Genomic DNA, 23076 nt, shown 5'->3' with positions numbered 1-23076 from the left:
TTCGCGGGGTAAATTAAAAGCATCATTAGCAACAGATGAAAATTACGGAGCCCGGGAAGGGACATGTTATATATATTTTTTAATCCATTCCCACGTATTACTAATCCGTTATAATGGTGGGGTTATAACGAATTGATAATTCGTTTCCAAGGATTAGAACTTGATTTTGGAAATCGAAAATGAAGTCAATACGATCAAATCCCCCCCCCCCCCCCTTCCGAATAATTTCAATGTTTTGTACAATGTATTTAAGGTACGTCATAACCTTTTAACAAACTGACCGTTATTACACCTAGTCTAAAAAGTTCATTCTGAGTTTAAACATACCTGTGCATCTGGTTATACAAAATTTAAATGTTTATGTCATATGTAATTCTGTAATTTGACTTGTGTTAACGAGGTCAGTAGAATAGAAAACCTCGAGAAGCTTGGTCTAAAAACTAGCACCCTCAAAACTTGGAAAAAGTAAGCAATATACATTTATAAATTACTTTTAAAGCAAACATGAAATTCCAGAATTGATTTTTTAAATACCGAAGCGCTTATTTCAATTTGAAATGCCTTATTTGTTTATGTAATTTTTTGTTAAATTTTATCTGGCGAAATTTTTTAAGGGAACGACCTTTTAGCTTCAACTCTGATCCCCAATTGGATGAACACAATTATTGTAGTCAGGCAGATGAAGAAAAATATACTCACGGTGATTCAAATTATCAAAAACATGTACGTAGCCAGCTCAAAGTGACATTTTTTTAGCATTTATATTTCAAAATTATATTGAGAAAATTTAACAAGTTGAGACAACTCGTCTAGATGGGTAATTAACATTCTAATGCAATTTGTATGTAACAATTTTTTCATTGGCTAAAAGTTGCCGTCAAATCCACAGTTGACCAGACGTAACTAAGGAGGGACAACCATTTTGAAATGATTGAATCAACAAATGTTCGATTACTACTATATAATCCAAATTAAAACAACACTTACTTCGAATTCGACGTTTCAAAGTTATTTTATCCGAATTTGAAGCGTACAGGTAACGTAATAACCTCCAGTTTGTAAGTTTTCATTTATATGACGTCACGTTTATCCATGACGTCTTTGCGCCAAAATCATTCATGAAGTTTCGCGGATTTTTTCTTATTTGTCAAATTTAGACATTTTTCCAAGTTTTATCGTATTATTTCTTTCTGAAATGCATTAGAATCGGAATAACAGTACTGTAGTTGAAGAGTTGCCACCGTCATTTTTGATTTGACGATCGCAAATCTCCGTTTAACTGTCTCCGCCATGCGTCGCCAGTAAAACTGCATTTGCAACCGTCAAATCTACAATTGACGGTGGCAACTCTTCAACTACAGTACTGTTATTCCTTAATTCATCAAAACAATTGAAAAAAAACATGCTTACAAAGTCTACTATGAGAACAGACAAACTGATGCATCTAGGAAAGTTAAGGTTAATAACCCCTTTTGTAGCCATTTTTGTACAAATTTTTCACACTTCAATTGTATCGAAACTACAGATGTAATGAATAGTACAGATAGGCCATTTTGTACATATACCAAGGGGAAACTTGATGCAAAGCATTATTATTTATTGTTCCATTGCATTTTAAAATAGAAAAAGAATACTTTGCGGCAAATAAACCAAGGTTTTTATAGAAAATCCACAACCTTTAATACAGAGATTTTTGTTATAAAATTTGAAGCATAGATTACTTACTTTCTTTTCTATGATGTGCCAGTGTTTATTTTTTTCAAAAAATTCTAAGCAACCTGTTAATTCCAAAATACCTCATGCGGAGTCATTAGAGTCGAGCGCACCCTAAAAGGTGTACTTGATTTGGTCCACATTTTAATTTATTTTCACCAATAACTACATTAATAAACTCGTTTTAATGATATCAATGCTAGCACTGCATGCAATAATCTTATATCTATCGGTAAGGATAAAAGCTGTGGATTTTCTAAAATAAAATCCATATGTTTAGCATTGAATCAACACAAGGGTACATAATCCTTAAGGCATGACAGGACCTATATGTATAAAAATTATATTATGAATAGACAGGTGTAAAGAGAGAAATTACATACATACCCACTGAGAGGCCCATGACATAATATGAAATTGTGTGTAACCCGTCTGCGAAATTAGATATAGAATGATTTTATAACAATGTGGACAGTATTTAAATATTATCGTTTCGATCACTGAATCATCATGACTTCACACAAGTTCAGTATGTCATGGGCCTCTCGGTGGGGATGTACGTAATTTCTTTCTTTACACCTGTCCATTCCTAATATAAAAGTTATTGCATGAAAGTTTATATGTTGATATATGTATAAAAAAAAAAAGTGTTCATTTGAAAGAATGAGTATATTCAGAGGTGATTAACCAAAGTTATCGAGAAAAATGTTTTTCTTGCACTAACTCATATCAAAAGTTACGGGACCTATATTCTATAACTTAAAAAGAAGCGTGTAATGTCAATGAATTTAGTCTTACTTAACTAATTCATTGTTTTTGAGGACGCGTTAGTGGTGCAATTATTTTCATAGGCTTTTTCAATATACGGATATTGATAGTAAACTGTAAGATTGATAAATAACAAAAAATTATTAACTGATGCTAACGTTTACAACGTTAATATATGTAATACATAATTATATAGTATCTGTCAAAACAATGATAAAAAAGTGTTTTTTTCTTTGATTTACTATTATAGATATCGTAAAGATATTGCTACAACGAAACCAGTTCAGAAAAAAAACCGCGAATTCTGTCAATCAATGTAATTTGTTTTTTAATTTCGATATTTTGCACATTAATGACCGGATTTATATGATTCTTGAATTATTTTTCTACGGTTGAAACTTTTGTTAAAATGATATACAAAAAATTAAGCAACAGTTACTCTCTTTGGAGTCTTCAATGAATTCCTTGCAAAAACTAGCCCCTGACATACTGTAATTGTGTGAAATATTTGTTGTCGACCAAAATTAGATTTAAATACCATTTATCTATGTCCACGCTGTTATAAAACTGCCGGTTCATATGTTGTGTTGTGTTGTGTTGTGTTGAGAACCTTTGTTGAACCACAGTTAACGTTATATAAGCTTATCCGCTGTCAGAACAAGGGTCACTTCATGGATAATTCGGACGCCTTAAAGAAGGAACAAGGGTAATAGGTGCATAGGCGACTGTGCGGTTATAGTGCACAGGTAAACACTTGCACAAGTAAAGCATAAACCAGGGAGTGCTGGTTAAGCAGTGCACAGGCGGAACAGACCGATATTGCACATGAATAACAGCGCATGGAAAGTATACAGCCAAGTAATAGTACACAGGTTAGCACTGGTTGCTGCTGGACAGATAAGATCTGTGCAAATACAACAACACGTCCAACACATTGCTAGTGTGTGATAGAGATACAACATAAGACGTGTAAAAGATGGAAAGCTAAGAAACGGTGCATCTTCCAATATCCAGGGGTAAATAAATGGCAACAGTAGTATATAGATGGTACGATATAAACTCTGGTACGATACCCAGAAGTTACTACACCGAGTACGTGACATAATTTTGGTGGCAGCGATGGGATATTGGCAAGTGCACCGATACTTGATTAAATATGGACGATTTACAACAGCATATAAATACATTAGAGGAAGAGGTAAAACAAAACATAGTGTCACGAATAGACGAGAGCTGACTTAGGAGTTTGTACTTACAGATAATAAATGACTACTTCTTTAAACAAAATAACAATTTAATATTGTACAAATTTACAAATATAAATAAATGAAATAAAATGAAATAATAATGTCAAATGTTTAATGAACTGTTCCTTCTTTATATTTAGCTTTGAAATCTGGATAACGATACTACGGAATTTTACGTATTTGGTTTTTGGTAACTACACAAAACTGGCCCAACATAAGCGGTGTACACATTACGGCTGCCCTATTGTCTAGACTCGACTCCAAATATTGTAGGTTGCCAAACTATTGATGAAAAACATGGAACGTCGCACCGTCAACAGGTTCACCACCATTTGTAATATATCTCCATACTTTACTAATCAAAACTACATACATCTAGCCCGAAACTGGGACCTATTGAAATACATACTGTACGTTAAAATACAATACTATACTCAAGAAATATACATAATTATGTTTATGTATTACACATGTCGCATAAATAATGACAAATACTTAGTACGACTACTTATGTTCAATCTATAGAAGATTACAGCATATTGAATAATGCATTACTTATACTCAAATAATTACGGCATATCGTATAATGCCTTACTTTACACAATACAAACTACGGCATATCGTATAATGCCTTACTTTACAAGTCACATAATTGACTTTATTGTATACTATCATTATACAATTACTACACACAATATACAGCTTTTAACGCTGAATATACATTTATGCTTATACGTTGCATATTACTTTACATACTTATGGAGATACATACATCATTGCATTATCGTACACAAACGTTCCTAAAATACCAAACGATTTCGACACTCGAATATTTACTACAACCGAAAACATATAACCGGGTTAAACTTTCATTATAATGAACATTAATTAACTTGTGATATTTACAAAATAGCAATGTCAAAAATTACAATTACAATTCAAATAATTATACTATATTTGCGTTGTTGCAGAAAACTGAACAACTTAGAACGAATAATGATTAAATAAATAAGAATAAATTGAGTCCTACCTCAGAAATCCAGTGTGTGTGTCCACGCCACACTGTAAACTAACTTTATACAAAACATATCTGGCCACACCTTGACTCGTTAAGGTGTTACCTGAGAGTGAATAGTCAGCTCATCAAATACAGGTATCACATGTTACTCAACCCGTTCGACAAGTTTACAGGTAAATGCCCAAGTAAATAGTGGACACTACCTAATTAATTAGATGTAAAATGTGGACATGTATTATACACTGAAGTCTGCAGAATATAGCATTTATAAGATACTGACGCTCTGCAAATCGAAATAGAATTAACAACCAAAATAACAACATATATGTGAGTAACCACAGTCACCCTGTGACAGTTCCTCCCCACAAAAAGAAGTACGAAGTACTGATAATAAAAAAACCAACATATAAACAGAAATAGATTTACATACAAAAATCCATCAATACAAATAAAATAGTCCAAATCAAAAAGAAACTATTCACACTAACGACACTACCGGACAGTACTCGACTCTTGACCAGGTCCAAATAAAATACCAACCGACCCTTACAAAAAATCGACATATACTCACCTAAAAGATGAATAAGGATCATTATCAGGTCTAGTCGCCTCATAACTTACCTATTCAAAGTGTTATATCACGACATATCCTGCCCACAGCATCACGGTTTGTCACCATTTCAAATCTAGTCCTGTGATATTTAGACTGTTCAACAAAATAAAACTAAAACTATCAAATCTTCACTACTTACTATTCATTATAAAACAAAACACTGTAATATTTACATCCTAAACCCTACTGAGATAATCTGCACCCACATCATCTATACCTTTAACTGCTACAATTCTGTGCAATATGTCCATTCTTACCACACCTAAAGCACTTTCTATCCCTAACAGGTACAAATGAAGTACGTTCTGCTGGTTTTATACTTCTCTGTTCTTTCTTTGTACTATAATCACCTGCTTCCGGACCACTTTGGTTTCCTACTGAAGATGTGTTCGACTGATTACCTTTATCTATATGATTGGAAGCACTAGTATGTCTTGCCTCACGATACTGATCAGCTAAAGCTACCATTTTCTCTAAAGAATCTGTTATTCTCTCTTTCAAAAACAAAGACAAGTCCTTCGAACATATATGTAGAAACTGATCCCGTATAATCAAGTCATACAAACTTTTATAAGTATATTTTGTATGTGCCATATCAATCCAACGCTTAAAATAGCTATCTAACCTAACAGAAAACTGTATAAAAGTCTCACCTGGCTCTGGTCTGCAACTTCTAAATCTACGTTTAAATCCTTCTTCAGTCATATCATACCTTTTTAGTAGAGCATCTTTCAAAGCTGGATAATCAAGAGCTTTATCAGCTGGCATAAGTGCATATACATCAAGAGCCTTGCCCTTCAATAACGCACTAAGATGAGTGGCCCAAATATCAGGTTTCCACTTTTGAGCAGTAGCATAACGCTCAAATCTCCTAAGATAACTATCTATCTCATCCTTACCTTCTTCAAAAGCTGGAATTTTAGGTCCACGAACTGTATCATGTGACCCCCCTGTACTTACTAATTGTGGTAACTCAGCTTGTTTACTTAACTCTTCCATTTTCTGACTATGCGTCAACTTTTGTAGTTCCCATTCATTCTCAACCTTAGCTTTCTCAATCAACGCTTTTTCTATAGCTGCTTTCCTATCTAGTTCGTCTTTCTGTTCTTGCCTTAAAGCAGCCCTTTCATCTCGGACCCTATCCTGCTGATCTTTAACAAACCTTCTCAACTCATCATCTTCATACCCTAATGAAATACCCAAATCTCTAATCTGTTGAATCTGTTCCATCTTGAACAGTCAACAAACCAAACACCAATTTCAAAAAACAAAACGCCAATACCCAATGCACCTACTACAACCCCCAGTGTACTACAATCAATTACTAAATATATGTAAGTACCGATACTCACAGTTTACAATGTAGAGCAGAAACAACACCAAACCTCCAAGGCACGAACCAACATAGACACAACTGTGAAATCTGGGTCCCAAATATTCAGTTCTCCTCACAAACACCTGAAACTATACAATTCAAATATATAATAAAACAATACAAATGGAAAAATACATGGTGAAAAAAAAATATACAATAAAAAAAACATGAGATTGAAAATTTAACTTAAATGAAAACTCTCTAAGCCTTTTAAACAAATCCCACTTCTGACACCAATTGTCACGAATAGACGAGAGCTGACTTAGGAGTTTGTACTTACAGATAATAAATGACTACTTCTTTAAACAAAATAACAATTTAATATTGTACAAATTTACAAATATAAATAAATGAAATAAAATGAAATAATAATGTCAAATGTTTAATGAACTGTTCCTTCTTTATATTTAGCTTTGAAATCTGGATAACGATACTACGGAATTTTACGTATTTGGTTTTTGGTAACTACACAAAACTGGCCCAACATAAGCGGTGTACACATTACGGCTGCCCTATTGTCTAGACTCGACTCCAAATATTGTAGGTTGCCAAACTATTGATGAAAAACATGGAACGTCGCACCGTCAACAGGTTCACCACCATTTGTAATATATCTCCATACTTTACTAATCAAAACTACATACATCTAGCCCGAAACTGGGACCTATTGAAATACATACTGTACGTTAAAATACAATACTATACTCAAGAAATATACATAATTATGTTTATGTATTACACATGTCGCATAAATAATGACAAATACTTAGTACGACTACTTATGTTCAATCTATAGAAGATTACAGCATATTGAATAATGCATTACTTATACTCAAATAATTACGGCATATCGTATAATGCCTTACTTTACACAATACAAACTACGGCATATCGTATAATGCCTTACTTTACAAGTCACATAATTGACTTTATTGTATACTATCATTATACAATTACTACACACAATATACAGCTTTTAACGCTGAATATACATTTATGCTTATACGTTGCATATTACTTTACATACTTATGGAGATACATACATCATTGCATTATCGTACACAAACGTTCCTAAAATACCAAACGATTTCGACACTCGAATATTTACTACAACCGAAAACATATAACCGGGTTTAACTTTCATTATAATGAACATTAATTAACTTGTGATATTTACATAATAGCAATGTCAAAAATTACAATTACAATTCAAATAATTATACTATATTTGCGTTGTTGCAGAAAACTGAACACTTTAGAACGAATAATGATTAAATAAATAAGAATAAATTGAGTCCTACCTCAGAAATCCAGTGTGTGTGTCCACGCCACACTGTAAACTAACTTTATACAAAACATATCTGGCCACACCTTGACTCGTTAAGGTGTTACCTGAGAGTGAATAGTCAGCTCATCAAATACAGGTATCACATGTTACTCAACCCGTTCGACAAGTTTACAGGTAAATGCCCAAGTAAATAGTGGACACTACCTAATTAATTAGATGTAAAATGTGGACATGTATTATACACTGAAGTCTGCAGAATATAGCATTTATAAGATACTGACGCTCTGCAAATCGAAATAGAATTAACAACCAAAATAACAACATATATGTGAGTAACCACAGTCACCCTGTGACACATAGAGAAGTTGAGACAAACTCGAAATCCCAGACTTTTGACACCATTACACTCTACCATAAAAGAGCAACCTAGAAACCTGGCAGATTCTGGTATTGTTAAGACGAGGCGCACGGATTTCGGCGATGTCACAGAGCGCACAGTCCAAACACAGCTTCAACGAACAGGAAGCCCGTTCTAAGCAATTGCACTACAAAACAACAAGCGCCGCGCTTGGGACCAGTAGCGGAGGTTCAGTGGAGATTTCTCCTAATTTAAAACCTAACCAAAGAAATGCATACAATAATTCTTATATGATTTGCATATCTATAAATACTTGAATTGGATTGGTCAATTAGAATTTTTTCTCTAACTTTACACTTCGATAAACCATGTTTCCGAAACTGCTTTTGTAATCTATTCATGCGCGATACACAAGCTTGCGGTGATCCCGGAATTTTCAGCAAATTGAGATTTGAAAACAATTGCATAACAGTTGTGACTATTCTAGTGCATATATGACAAAAAAAGAAATAAATTTAATGCACTAAAGCTTCGAAAATATATAAAAAAATAAAATTTAATAAAATTCCGCTAAATTTCATGAAGGATTTGGCGAATTTACGTCATGGCAAAACACGACGTCATACAAATAGAAATTTTCCAGGGAAAGATTATTTCGTTACGTGTACGCTTCAAATTCGGATAACACTTAATTAAAATTAAGTGTTTGAGGTAGGTGCTATTTCATTTCAGATACTGTTGCATTCATCGGACATTTATGGTTTTAGAAAGTCAAGATGGCGGCATACTCCTTAGTTACGAAATGTCATTGTGCTTTTGATGGTAAATATAGCAGCCATCTAACAAATAATGTAAAATAAATAATCGTTGAAGAATTATCAGGATTAAACACATTTTCTAGAGGTTATTCGGACTTATATTTAGTTTGTGAGTTAATCGCCCCGGTTTACACATCAATAACCTCTAGAAAAAATGTGCTTAATCCTATAATAATTTTTATAGCATTTGCATATCTATGAATATTTGCATTGGATTGGTCATTTAGAATTTTTCTTTTTGTTTACACTTCGATAAACCATCTTTCCGAAACTACTTTCGTAATCTATTCATGCGCGATACACATTCTTGCGGGGATACTGGGATTTTCAGCAAATTGAGATTACATAACAATTGCATAACAGTTGTTTCTATTCTAATGCATATATAACAAACAAAACAAAAGAAATAAAATAAATGCACTAACAGAAGCAGATTTAGGGGGCGAAGCGGCCCGGGCCCCACCTTTTGAAAAAAAAATGGTTGCTTATATAGGGGATCACTGAAGCGTGACGGGAGCCCTCTTAGGCAGCCAGTGGGCCCCCACTTATGAAAATTTCTAGATCTGCCACTGACTAAGGCTTCGAAAATGTATAAAATTCAAATTCAAATAAAATTATAAAACAATTGCATAACAGTTGTTTCTATTCTAATACGTATATAACCAATAAAAGAAGAAATAAAACAAATTAATGCACTTAAGCTTCGAAAAAGTATAAAAATAAAATTTGAATAAAATTCCGCGAAATTTCATGAAAGATTTGCCGAGTTTACGATTTCCTTCGGACTTTTATTCAGTTTGTGAGTTAATCGCCCCGGTTTACACATCAATAACCTCTAGAAAAAATGTGTTTAATCCTATAATAAATCTTATATCATTTTCATATCTTTAAATACTTGAATTGGATTGGTCAATTAGAATTTTTCTCTTGGTTCACACATCGATAAACCATGTTTCCGAAACTACTTTCGTAATCTATTCATGCGTGATACACATTGTTGCAGGGATACTGGGGTTTTCAGCAAATTGCAACAATTATACAACAATTGCATAAAAGTTGTTTCTATTCTAATGTATATTATATAACAAAAAAAGAAATAAAACAAATGCACTAAAGCTTATTTTTAGATTCCGTTACATTTATCGAACATTATGGATTTTTGAAAGTCAATATTGTGGCCAACTAGTTGTTTCTTAATATTTAATCCTATAATAATATAGATATGCAAATCATATAAGAATTATTATAGGATTAAACATTTAGAAACAAACGGAAGGACTTTTATGTCAAGTTTGTGAGTAAGAGACCCTGTTATCACATCAATAACCTCTAGAAAAAAATGTGTTTAATCCATATAATTCGTCAACCAAACATACGCGATTATTCATTTACATTATTTGTTTGATGGCTGCTATATTTACCATCAGAAGCACAATGGCATTTCGTAACTAAGGAGTACGCCGCCATCTTGACTTTCTAACAGCAATAAATGTCCGACAAATGCAACAGAATCAAAAATGAAATAGCACCTACCTCAAAAACTTCATTTTAATTAAATATTATCCGAACTTGAAGCGTACACGTAACGAAATAGTATTTCCCTTGAACATTTTCATTCGTATGACGTCGTGTTTTGCAGTGATCCCGGGATTTTCAGCAAATTGAGATTAAAAAACAAATGCATACATATATAACAAAAAAGAAATAAAATAAATACACTAAAGATTCGATAAAGTATCAAATTCAAATTCAAATAAAATTATAAAACAATTGCATAACAGTTGTTTCTATTCTAATGCATATAAAACCCCCAAAAAAAGAAATAAAACAAATGCACTAAAGTTTCGAAAATGTATAAAAAAAAATTTAAATAAAATTGCGCGAAATTTCATGAAGGATTTCTTTCGGACTTTTATTCAGGTTGTGAGTTAATCGCCCCGGTTTACACATCAATAACCTGTAGAAAAAATGTGTTTATTCCTATAATAATTCTTATATCATTTTCATATCTATAAATACTTGAATTGGATTGGGCAATTTGTATTTTTCTCTTGGTTTACACTTCGATAATCCATGTTTCCGAAACTACTTTCGTAATCTGTTCATGCGGACTTTTATTCAGTTTGTGAGTTAATCGCCCCGGTTTACACATCAATAACCTCTAGAAGAAATGTGTTTAATCCTATAATACATTTGTTTTTTGTACTTCCCTATTTCATTTTCAATGATGGGATAAACATTGAAGCAAGAGAGAATACAAGTCCGGAATATGACAGTTCTTGTCCATTCGTTTTTGATGTGTTTTGTTATTCGATTTTGTCATGTGATTATGGACTTTACGAATAGATTTTCCTCTAAGTTCAGTTTTTTTAATACGGCTAAGGTTATCTGTCTTGAATAAGATTATCCTTAGTATTTAGAATAATTCATACTTTTGCAAGCAGTAAATTCATATAAATGACTATATAATAGATATACATGTTAACACCAAAGTGTTGACTAACTACAGAATAAAAAGGTACATATAAAACGATCTAAACCATCACATAAAAAATCACAGCCGAGTTTGACGTCACATTTGAAATTCTAAAAATTCAATATTGTTCTTTAGGGTTTAAAGTATTCATAAAAAGAATGTGTCCCAAGTACACGGATGCCCCACTCGCACTATGGTTTTCTATGTTCAGTGGACCGTTAAATTGGGGTAAAATCTCTAATTTGGCATTAAAAGCAGAAAGATCATATCATAGGGAACATGTGTACTAAGTTTCAAGTGGATTAGATTTCAACTTCATCTAAATCAAGCTCAACCATAAACTTTAACATGAAGCGGGACGAACGGACGGACGAACAGACAAACGAACGAACTGACAAACGAACGGACCCACAGACCAGAACACATAATGTCCCTCTACTATCTTAGGTTGGGCATAAAAACAACGAGGGGATAGTAAAAAACTGAATGAGTATAAGTTTTCACCCGTCATGCAAATCTGCACTTTGTCAAAATGTCACATAACCAATATAATCCAACTTTTTACAACTATTGTGTTAACTAAAACATGTGTCCAATTAGTTGGAAGACCAACATCAATCAATTTGTGAAGGATATCGTAAAATTTATGAAATGTTGACTTAAGTCTTGTTTTTGCTTCTGCTTTTTTTCTCTTCTCAAAAGTTATTTAAGTTAACTTACTATTATACATATGCTCTATATTTACTTGATTCTCTGTTTTGCACTTTATATTTCACTATTAGTTTGTTATGATAATAATATCGAAGATAACAATAAATGATGTAATCCAAACTTTTTGATGGGGTTGGTGTTATTTTGTCGTAAGTTTTCTATGTTGTGTCTTGTGTACTATCATCTGTCTGTTTGTCTGTTTCTTTTTTAGCCATGGCGTTGTCAGTTTATTTTCGATTTATGAGTTTGACTATCTCTTTGGTATCTTTCGCCCTTCTCAAGAATTGTCAAAATTTGTTTTATATGAAATGCATTTATCATTCTTAGACATTACTTCTACTTGTACTTGCAGTTATTTCTTTACTAGGTTCAGTACATATGGCACAGATGTTTTACTTCAAGCAAAGTTTGTTTTCTTTGATGCGCTAGAAAGTTTGTTTGGCGGGAAAGTGTTTCTTGTCTGCTCGTAAATAATTTAACTGATAATAAAACCAAATCATTTCGCCCAACATTTGAACAAATTATGTTTTGTGTCGAAATTAAAAAAAGACGTGCATTTTTTAATTCGAAAATATTCTATATTCCAATTTATACTGTTAATGTGAAACACAAACTTGACAAAGTACATATAAGATGTGTCTTTTAGATAAACTCATCATAGATACTATGATTGAAATTTTGTATGTGCGCGTTCGGACATTTTGTTATTATTTGTTCGTACATTGTATGTTTTCTGAGACATCGGAATTGTGGAAAAAAGTTACAAAAAGGAAAACATAAAGCAGCAACAATTCCAAGAAATATTCAAAACGCAAAAACCTTTAAAAATGACAAAATCAAAAGCTTCAACACATCAAACAGATAAAAATCAACTGTCATATTCCTGACTTGCATGACTTAGTACAGTTATTCATATAAAAAATGGTGGATTAGAAGTGGTTGCACTTATGAGACAGTTGCATAGAATTTTATCACATTGAAAACATTGTGTGAGCAATACAAATAGATTTAGGTAAAATTGTCAAAAATTTGGGGACAGCAGTCAATTTTTGGTTATAATCTTAATCTCCTTAAAAACAAGAAAATATTTCTACAAGGAACCGTTTTGATATGAATGCAGATTCATAGAAGTTTCTAATTTGTAAAGGCTTGGTTGAAAGACAAATTTTGAAAACGGCGTCGCATTTAATATAGTTAATGTTTTTGTGTCAAGGCCTTAAGAAGTAAAACGTTAACATTGAAGTTGTATTTCAAGAAATGATCTTACGAAATAAATTTTTAGTTTCGGTTTCATATAAGCATGATAACCTATTAACATGTGCGAATGTGTAAGAAAATGGACCAATGTTACATAGTTTGTTTTACTTCAAAAATAGCGTTTCGGTTGTATGCAATTTTTTTTAAATATTTAGTTAAAATTATCAAAACATTTTAATGTTTCATTCTAATATTGATAGGATTTTAAAAGCTGATCGTGAGTAAGACGGCAAAAAAACAGGTAAGCGAAATAAAGACTTTTACATAGCTATACAGTCAGTATTGATTCTGATTATACCTGTTTGTTTTTATAACGTACGACATAGAACAAAAAAGCAAATTTCAAATGCTAATCATACCTACATAAGTGCGTGCGTTTATATATTGACTTTTTTTAAATTTTAAAAAGTTTTATTTAGTTCGTCATAATCCCTTAAATATTTAGTCGCGATTATTTTCACGCGAATGAAATTACTAACAGCAACATGTCCAACATTAATCGAAAACGAGAACAGTCAGCATACCAATGTTTAAAAACTAAAGATTGAGCATCATAAATAATAACAAAAACTAGGTAACCGGATGGAAAAAAGTTGAGGAATTAAATCAAATGCGATTTAACGGTTTTTTGGGGCTTTTTGTTTTCATTTTCAGGCATCGGAAAGGGCGACTATAATGGAGTTGCTCCTTGATACATGTACTTGATCAGTTAAATTCTGTAACACTATAAACCAGTCTTGATATATATTTCAATTTCTTGATAAGTTTAAGAAACAATACCCCCAAACTGGACTAAAACGTGAACGAAAATGGCAAAATACACGACTACAAACTATAGTCATATTGAAATTTGGTATGCTAATGTGAAAATTCTTTTACAACAAACCATGTATTTCATTAAAATTGAGAAAAGAGATGGGGAATATGTCAAAACGACAACAACCCGACCATAGAGTAGACAACAGCCGAAGGCCACCAATGTGTTTTCAATGTAACGAGAAACTCCCGCGCCCGGAGTCGTCCTTCAGCTGACAGCTTAAAATGTGTATACTAGTACAGTGATAATGGACGTCATACTAAACTCCGAATTATACACAAGAAACTAAAATTAAAAATCATACAAAACTAACAAAGACCAGAGGCTCTGACTTGGGACAGGAGCAAAATTGCGGCGGGGTTAAACATGTTTATGAGATCTCGACCCTCCCCCGATACCTCTAGCCAATGAAGAAAGGTAAACGCATAATAATACACACATTAAAATTCAGTTTAAGAGAAGTCCAAGTCCGATGTCAGCAGATGTAACAAAAGAAATAAATAAAATGACAATAATACATAAATAACAACAGACTTCTAGCAGTTAACTGACATGACATTAGTACGTTTTCAACAATAGATGTAATATGGGTGCAACTTAGACAGCTTTCCATCCAAGTCACAATATGCAAAATGTATGACCTTACACGAATCCTTTGTTAGCACAGAACAGCAAGGTATAAAGGGCCCTTTTGTAAAACAGTTATTAACAGAAAAACCAAGATTTTCAATCTGTATTAAAAAAAAAACGAGAAAGGAGAAACACTTATGAACTACATCAACAACCAACAACCACTGAACAACAGGTTCCTAACTAAAGCCGGGTGCATAATGAAGGCAATAGTAGTATCCCGCTGATCGCAAGTTATAAATCGATTGAGAGAAAACAAATCCGGGTTACAAACCTTTAACCGAGGGAAACGATCACCTAAAAAGGTAAAAAACGAAACAACAGAAACACTTACGTGCAACCAAAAACCGAACGACAATGTAACACACACATAAACGAACTATAAGATAACAACTGCAATTCTAATGACTTGGTACAGGACATTTTAAGAGTGGGTTGAAGCTGGTTTTGTGGCTAGCCAAACCTCGCGCTTTTATGACAATTTCAAATATAACACTAAACTAAAAATATTACATTACAGGCTACAGTACAAATGAATGAAAGAACATTCACGACAGAGAGATAAACAAATAAACAATACAAACATACATTTCGACATGCTATAGCTAGTAAAAATACATTTCGACATGTCAAAGGAACCAGGCTAATAATCTATTACGCCAGACGCGCGTTTCATCTACATAAGACTCATCAGTGACGCTCAGATCAAATATATTGGGTTTAAACTTTTATCAGGCTTCAACTTTTACTCTTACCTGAAACAGCCGTACATCATAGAAATACACACTATAAAATATCACTAAAAATGATTTAACTGGATCAAAAAGAAGTACAACTGTATTAACAGGTGAACGTACACTGATCAAATGATTTTGATATCAAATTATGCCAAAAAGACAACTACAACCTTGGACAAATTGGCGTTCAATAAAATAACGTACACAAGTAACTTATAATGATTTTGAAGTTAGAAAAACGGTATTATTTCTATGTGTGTCTTTCCTCGTGAGCAACATTAGCTGATTACTTCATTCATTAAATGATAACCATGGCTAATCAATTAAGGCAACAGTAGTTGACCAATGTTTCAAACATCAATAGAGTTTATTAAAAGGTTTTTTTCAGCAAATTCTGTTATTGTTATTTAAGGAATAACTGTAATAATTTTTCTTTCTATGAAGAAATACTATTAAAAAAATGTGTTGCACACTAAATAACCCGCGTAAAAAAAGGAACGTAAGATACCAGAGAGACAGTCAAACTCATATATCAAAAATAAACTGACAACGCCATGCCTAAAAATAAAAAAAGGCAAACAGACAAACAATAGTTTACATGACACAACATAGAAAACTAAAGAATAAACAACACGAACCCTACCAAAAACTAGGGGTGATGCCGGAAAGTGTTCACCGCGGTTCGTGTTGTTTATTCTTAAGTTTTCTATGTTGTGTCATGTGAACTATTGTTTGTCTGTTTGTCCTTTTCATTTTTAGCCATGGCGTTGTCAGTTTATTTTCGATTTATGAGTTTGGCTGTTCCTCTGGTATTTTTCATCCCTCTTTTCTTTTGTTATTTCGAAATCCGGGTTCCAAACTGGTTTTGAATAGACAGAAAACATATTACAGTTATTTCTTATAATTTAATTATTAGTTCCATCTTAAACCGGAGTAGACCTAAAAAAAAAAAAACGTCCATAACGTCACGGTCACATGACTTTATTATGTCTATGAGCTGATAAACAAAACAACGTCAGTCAATCAGAAGACGCGTTACATCCAAAGTCAAATTATAAAAAAAGATAGCATGAGTTTACTCCAACTTTGCTGTTGTAAAATTTTTCATAATATTTCTGCAAACTTCATGTTACTCGGATCCTCTCGATCTATTATCAAATAGTTAATGATTCATCAAGAGAATTGAGTTTTAATTATTGCCTTCATGAGAATTCAATATGCTTGGTGTGATTCATTCTCATCATAAAACGATCGATAAAATGTGCGCTTTAACGGTCCTTTTTTATTACCAAATATCAAATTTTGTACAAACGGGTTTTTTTTTTTAATTTACTACCAATGAAAGTATTATTAATGTGCAATTTACTTTTTAGGATAATGGGCATTCGTGGTCTTAAAATAGTTTCCTTCAACCTTCTATACTTAAAGATACTCGGGTCGTCATTGACGAAAATAACATTTGTCATCACCTTTTATATATTGGAACAGCCCGACATTATAGTGGAAATTACATAGAATTTAGACAGAATGCCCAGTCGTTCTTTAAGGCTTTATTAAAATGCAATATCAAGCCGTACGTAGTGTTTGATGGCGGGCACGACGATGACGACAAGAAACTTCAGAATATTATTACGAAATGCGAGGTCCGAATGAAAGAAAACGAAGAAAAGCCACCTAAACATATAAAATGTTTCCTAGTCCTAGCTTACGAATCTTTTACCATGGTATTGAAAGAGCTAAATATTCCACATTTGACTTGTGATAGCGAAGTAGACAATCAAATAGCAGTATTAGCTAGGCAGTGGAATTGCCCAGTTATATCCTGCGATTCGGATATGTACATCTTTAATCTGCCCGGAGGCTTTATCAATTTCTCGGACATAAATCTGGATTAATCAACCAGTGGAGAGTTGAATACTCGATTGTACGTCGCAAGCAAATTTGCAGATAGCATAGGATTGCATATAACTCTATTGCCAATTGCAGCTACTGTAATTTGTAGTTTGTATGCAGATATTGATTATGATGTAGCTGATCTGTTCTTTAAACGCCTTGGTGGAAAATTGAGTTTTGCCAATATTTCAAGAAACTTTAAATATGCCTTTAAGGTTTTAAAAAATGCAAAGAGTCAACAGAATGCAATTTTAATTTTAATGCAGTGTGTGGACGACAAAACTTCCATCATCGAAAACAGAAGATGCAAAAAAGAATATATTTTCATCTGTTAGCGCTTACAATGCAGGTACTGAATTTACTTGCTTTGATATTGCTAAAAATTTTGAGGGAACAGAATGTGCAAATCATCATAAATGTCTTCCTGGTTGCGTAATGGAGAAAATTCGTTCATGTACCTTATTTGGGATGCCTATAAATGTTACAAAAGGGAGGGTGATTTTAAAGCCAACATTTGAACATTTTGATTGGTTACCGATTCAGCATATATCACGCCCATTGCGACAAATTATTCATGGCCTCGTTCTCAAATCATGCACAAATGGTGTCGAATATGTAACAAAAATAGTGCGTGACAAGAGATTAACGACAAAAGAACCAATCAAACAAGTTTTAGAAGTTGCAGAATATGGTCTACTGCCAACCCTTCAAAAAATTGATGGTCACGACGAAAAAAATAAAATAAAGTTATATTTATTAGTGGCAATATTTAGTTTTGAGGAAAATCTTTTAGAAAGTCTCCCTAGTGAATCAAAAAGTTTTTGCACTCGCGCTTAGTTACTTTATAAGAAACACATGCCCACATGTGAAAGTACGCTTGAAAATTTACGCGCTCTGCCACGTGATACTTTTGTACAGAGAATTTCCAGGTGTTTAGTCTTTCTATAACATGTTGTCATCTTCTACTGGTAATGAGAAACACAATGTCGGACTGTTTCACGAAAATATGCAGCGTTGTCAGGAGTGTCTAAATATGGCATACACAATAAATGTGTTACTTGGCACACCTGTAAAACAGCCAAATCCAGCTACCGTTTTCGACGGTATTCTGATGTTTAATTTATTTTTGAAAGAGCCAACGTAGTACTGTTGTTGATCAGTTGGCACAAACCCATTTTCTAGAGGAGCAGATGCTAAAACTTTACAATTTTTCATGTTACCAACAGAAAAATGATTGAAATTTATGTTTCTATTCTGTTGTCAACCAATTAACAGAAACAACAAAATGAAAATCTGTGTTTTTAATCGATTCTGTATGAAATGTTTTTATATATTATGTAGGAATTAAATTTATACATAAGTTTTGAGTTCCTATATATACATTAGTCGTTGTAACGTCGTTAAATCCACCGTTTTTACATAACTCTAAAATATATACATTCATGTACATTAAATTCAGGTCAATCAACAATGACAAATTTGACAAAATAAATTAAAAACACCGCAGGAGATTATTTTTTCAAGACAACTACGTTTTTTAAAACTCTCGACAGAAATATTTTGGTTCCATACACAACTGGTTCAACACTTACACTTACACTGTTAATGCAGTTAGATGTTACACGTTTCAATTTTATGTTTTCTACTTAGCTGATAGAAATAGCACTCTGGGTTAAATCATCACCCATTAAATAGTTAACTACTCAATTGTCTGTTCTACTGACTGGTGTTTTACTTCCTTTATTGCACTATTAACTATTTGTTTAAGTCAAGTGTCAAGTATTTTGTTGTACGTGTATGTCATATCATTTGAAAGTCCTAAGTGGAGTATAAAAATGAGTTTCAACAACAAAAATGCGAAACATCCGTAAGGCAAAACGAGACATCTACATACGGAGTATATATCTCCCCATTGATACAATATTCCCGGGCTTATGATTTCCTTGTAGAGGGTTGGTGCTCACAAGGAAGCTAAGTATTAAACCAAGAGTTCCAAATGGTGAAGTTGAAATAATCCCTCCGTAAAATTAAGGACGCCATCACGAGTTGGTCGAACATTACGGAATCCGTTTCATACATGATCTCGGATATGTTCCTCACGTCGTAACTGCAATCCTGTTCCCTTTCCACGAATGTGACCTACCGAATTAGACTATTTACCGGGTTTGTAATACCATGAGCAACACGACGGGTGCCACATGTGGAGCATAATCTGCTTACCTTTCAAGAGCACATGAGATCACCCCTATAGTGTTAGGTGGGGTTTGTGTTGCTTACTCTTTAGTTTTCTATGTTTTGTCTTTTGTATTATTGTTTGTCTGTTTGTCTTTTTCTCTTTTAGTCATCATGTTGTCAGTGTATTTTCTATCTATGAGTTCAAATGTCCGTCTGGTATCGTTTACCTCCCTTTTTTATCCGTACTTTAACTTTTAAGATTGATCAAAACGAAAATAACTTTAATGAGCTCAACCAAGAAGTTAGCGCTTCTTTGTTGACATGATTTATCATTTATATGGTCATATTTATGAGCTAACTGTATTCTAATCATTTAATTTTTCGAAACATTTTCTACCCAAGAAATACATTACCTTAACTTATTTCCCAAAATCTTACAGAATTTTGAGTATTCGATGCACTTCAACTCAGTACATTATTTGGCCTTCGAACTTTTGTATATGAACGTCACGGATGAGTCTTATGTAGACAGAACGTGCACCTGATGTTCAACATTATAAGCCTGGTATATTTAATGAATTTATTTCATGAAATACAAGTAGCATTTCCTAAACTCACACATTTCACTATAGTAATGATCGGTAGACGTACAAAATACATTACGACAATGACCCTAGTAAGAATTGTTTACATCATTAGCAAGATATTTAATGATGATCCTAGCTAAAATGTAAAATAACGATATTTTCAGTAAGAAGGGAAAATAACTCTTTTTGATATATTGTGCTTCGAAAGCGATTTTCAAGATTTCCCAAAATTAGAAACGGTTAAAACTACATATTGAAAAGGCAGTGATGTAGAAGAAGCGAGGCATCTGAAGAACTATATTTGACCAAAAAGATCCCAAAAAATAGTTAAAATTATTTAAAGTCGAATTACTTAAACTATTCCCATGGGAATTTTTTGTGTTCTTCTTTTCCAATGGAATTTTTTTTTAAATGCCATTGGAAAAGTACATTTTTCCTATAAGAAATTTAAATTTTCCCATGGGAAATTCTTATATTCCAATATATTTTTTTTAATTTTACCATGGGAAATGTACTTTTTTATCAGCTGTGGTGACAACAGTGACATGTTGGGACATATGGGGAATTAATTTTCTTAATTATCTATAACTTCGCCAAAAAAAATATTTTTGATATCTTGTAAAACAACTAATTCATATTTGCAAATTCTGGAATAGCAAATTTGTCCCACACAGTGTTAAGAGTTTTTATTTATATAAATGTTTTTGTTTATTTTGACAATGTATCTGGTCCATAAAAAAAAATTAAATGAATTCACAAGCCCGCAGGATATTTTTGCTCTTATCTAGGTTTTTCCTTTCTGTGATGTCAAATTTGAATGAATTTTTATTTGTCATCATAGCAACGCACTTCTCTAATTATTTTTTTTAAATATATTTTTTTATGCTTGAAGATCAGTATTTCTAACAATATAGTTGAAAAAAATAGCGGCTCTAAAGAGCAATTTGTTGCTGACCTTGGTATATGTGCATATTTAACAAAGAGTACATGTACTCTTCAACACTGAAGACGATAATACAGTTCATGACGAAAATCTCTGTTTTTGGTGATTATGTATTGCTGGTTGTTAAATCTGCTAAGTTTCTCAATATCTTCATTAGCTTTTGCTTAGCACAAAAGAGGGTAAAAAAATCCTCATTTAACTGCAATTTTTCCTATAAAGAGTTTTGAGATTTAAAATGTCTATTTATCTATAATTATAAATTTTCCTCATTTAAGGCAAAACACAAAAAATATGGTAAAACTCATCATTAAAGGACAATTTCTTTCATATTGTCTTAACTGTAGATCTTATCTTGCTGAATTTGTTTTTGCTTGTTTAAGATTCGATATATCCATGAAATTTAAGGACATAAAGCAAAAACTCAAAACAATGGTAATAAATGTCATCAAAGGGTAAAAAACTCTAATAAGGAGTCGACTGACGACTTCCGCAATGGTACTTATTTGTAGAACGTGTCTTGCTGATCAGTTTTGCTTATTAAAGTTTCCTTAAATCTTTAATTGTTCTCATGATAAAAGGGGGAAACAAGATAACGTGTACGTGACAATTTATGGAATCTATCAAGTTATTTGTGTAAGCATGCATCATAGATACGCCACACAATTTCGGTACATGATTTATAATAAAATATTTTTAAACTTTTTGTAAAAATGTTCGTTTGGACGTATTGTTCATATTCATCATGATATTTTTTTCACATACAAACTAAAAATACATACTCTTAGAACATTAATATTGTCAATTGTGCTTAATTTCGTAATTTGGGCAATAAAATCTAATTAGAATCACATTTCCGATTAGTTTTGATTTTTTTTAAGATTTAATTTGGGATCGTGATCTAATCGACTCATCATAACCAATTTACATTTGAATGTTTAAACACTTATTATAATTAGACCATGCTGGTTTTGTGGTTGATCGTGAAAAACGGATTTGTTGTAATATAAATTACAATCTTTCAATGTTTGATAATTTGAATCATATAAATATTGCACCATTATTCGTGTTTCACGTTCAAAGGAATTGAATTTTATAATTGTAATAAATTGTGAACTTGTTTGATATGCAACAAACAAATTGTATGAACAGTTCATTTTAATCAATATTTATCGATATTATTAAAAACATTCAAATAATCTGAAAATAGGTTACTTTTTTGTTTTATTGTTCTATGATAATTTTTGTATTATTGTCTTTCTTTCTTTCTATGTCTTTTGTCTTTATGATTTTTAGTGTTTCTTTTTAAACATATGACATGGCTCTGTGCGTATTCATCCCGTCATTATGTTATTGTTCTATGATGATGTATGGATTATCTTTCATCTTTGCTAAAGTGCTGTGTCTATATATATGGCTTTTTTTTTTCTTTGTTCCATACCTCAATGTGATGTGGCTCTGTACTTTTATATCCCACCATTGTGTTGTTGTGTTATTGTAGATTTTGTATTGTCTTTTATTTTTGCAAATGTGCTTTGCCTATATACCCTTTGTGCTTTTTTGTTAAATATTTGCTTTTTTATAAAGATTAAGACTATAGCACAATGTTGACTGCTGTACCCCTATTTGTAACATTTCTACCTTTTTATGTCTGT

At 32.5% G+C, this 23076-nt stretch overlaps 1 protein-coding gene across 1 annotated transcript; it reads right to left on the bottom strand.

Moving 5' to 3' along the window:
• Positions 1-3754: 3754 nt before the first annotated feature.
• On the bottom strand, positions 3755-8375 carry LOC143045093 (uncharacterized). The gene is made up of 3 exons (XM_076217393.1): positions 8036-8375; positions 4759-7398; positions 3755-4121 (listed from the first exon to the last, which is right to left on the bottom strand). Exon 2 carries the CDS (start codon positions 6587-6589, stop codon positions 5579-5581), a length of 1011 nt encoding a protein of 336 aa, XP_076073508.1. The 5' UTR covers positions 6590-7398; positions 8036-8375; the 3' UTR covers positions 3755-4121; positions 4759-5578.
• Positions 8376-23076: the final 14701 nt, after the last annotated feature.

Source organism: Mytilus galloprovincialis, chromosome 9, assembly GCF_965363235.1.
Source record: "Mytilus galloprovincialis chromosome 9, xbMytGall1.hap1.1, whole genome shotgun sequence".
In the NCBI taxonomy this organism is placed as follows: Eukaryota; Metazoa; Mollusca; class Bivalvia; order Mytilida; family Mytilidae; genus Mytilus; species Mytilus galloprovincialis.
Note: the sequence above shows the minus strand (reverse complement) of the source record. Positions and strands in the feature narration are given on the sequence as shown.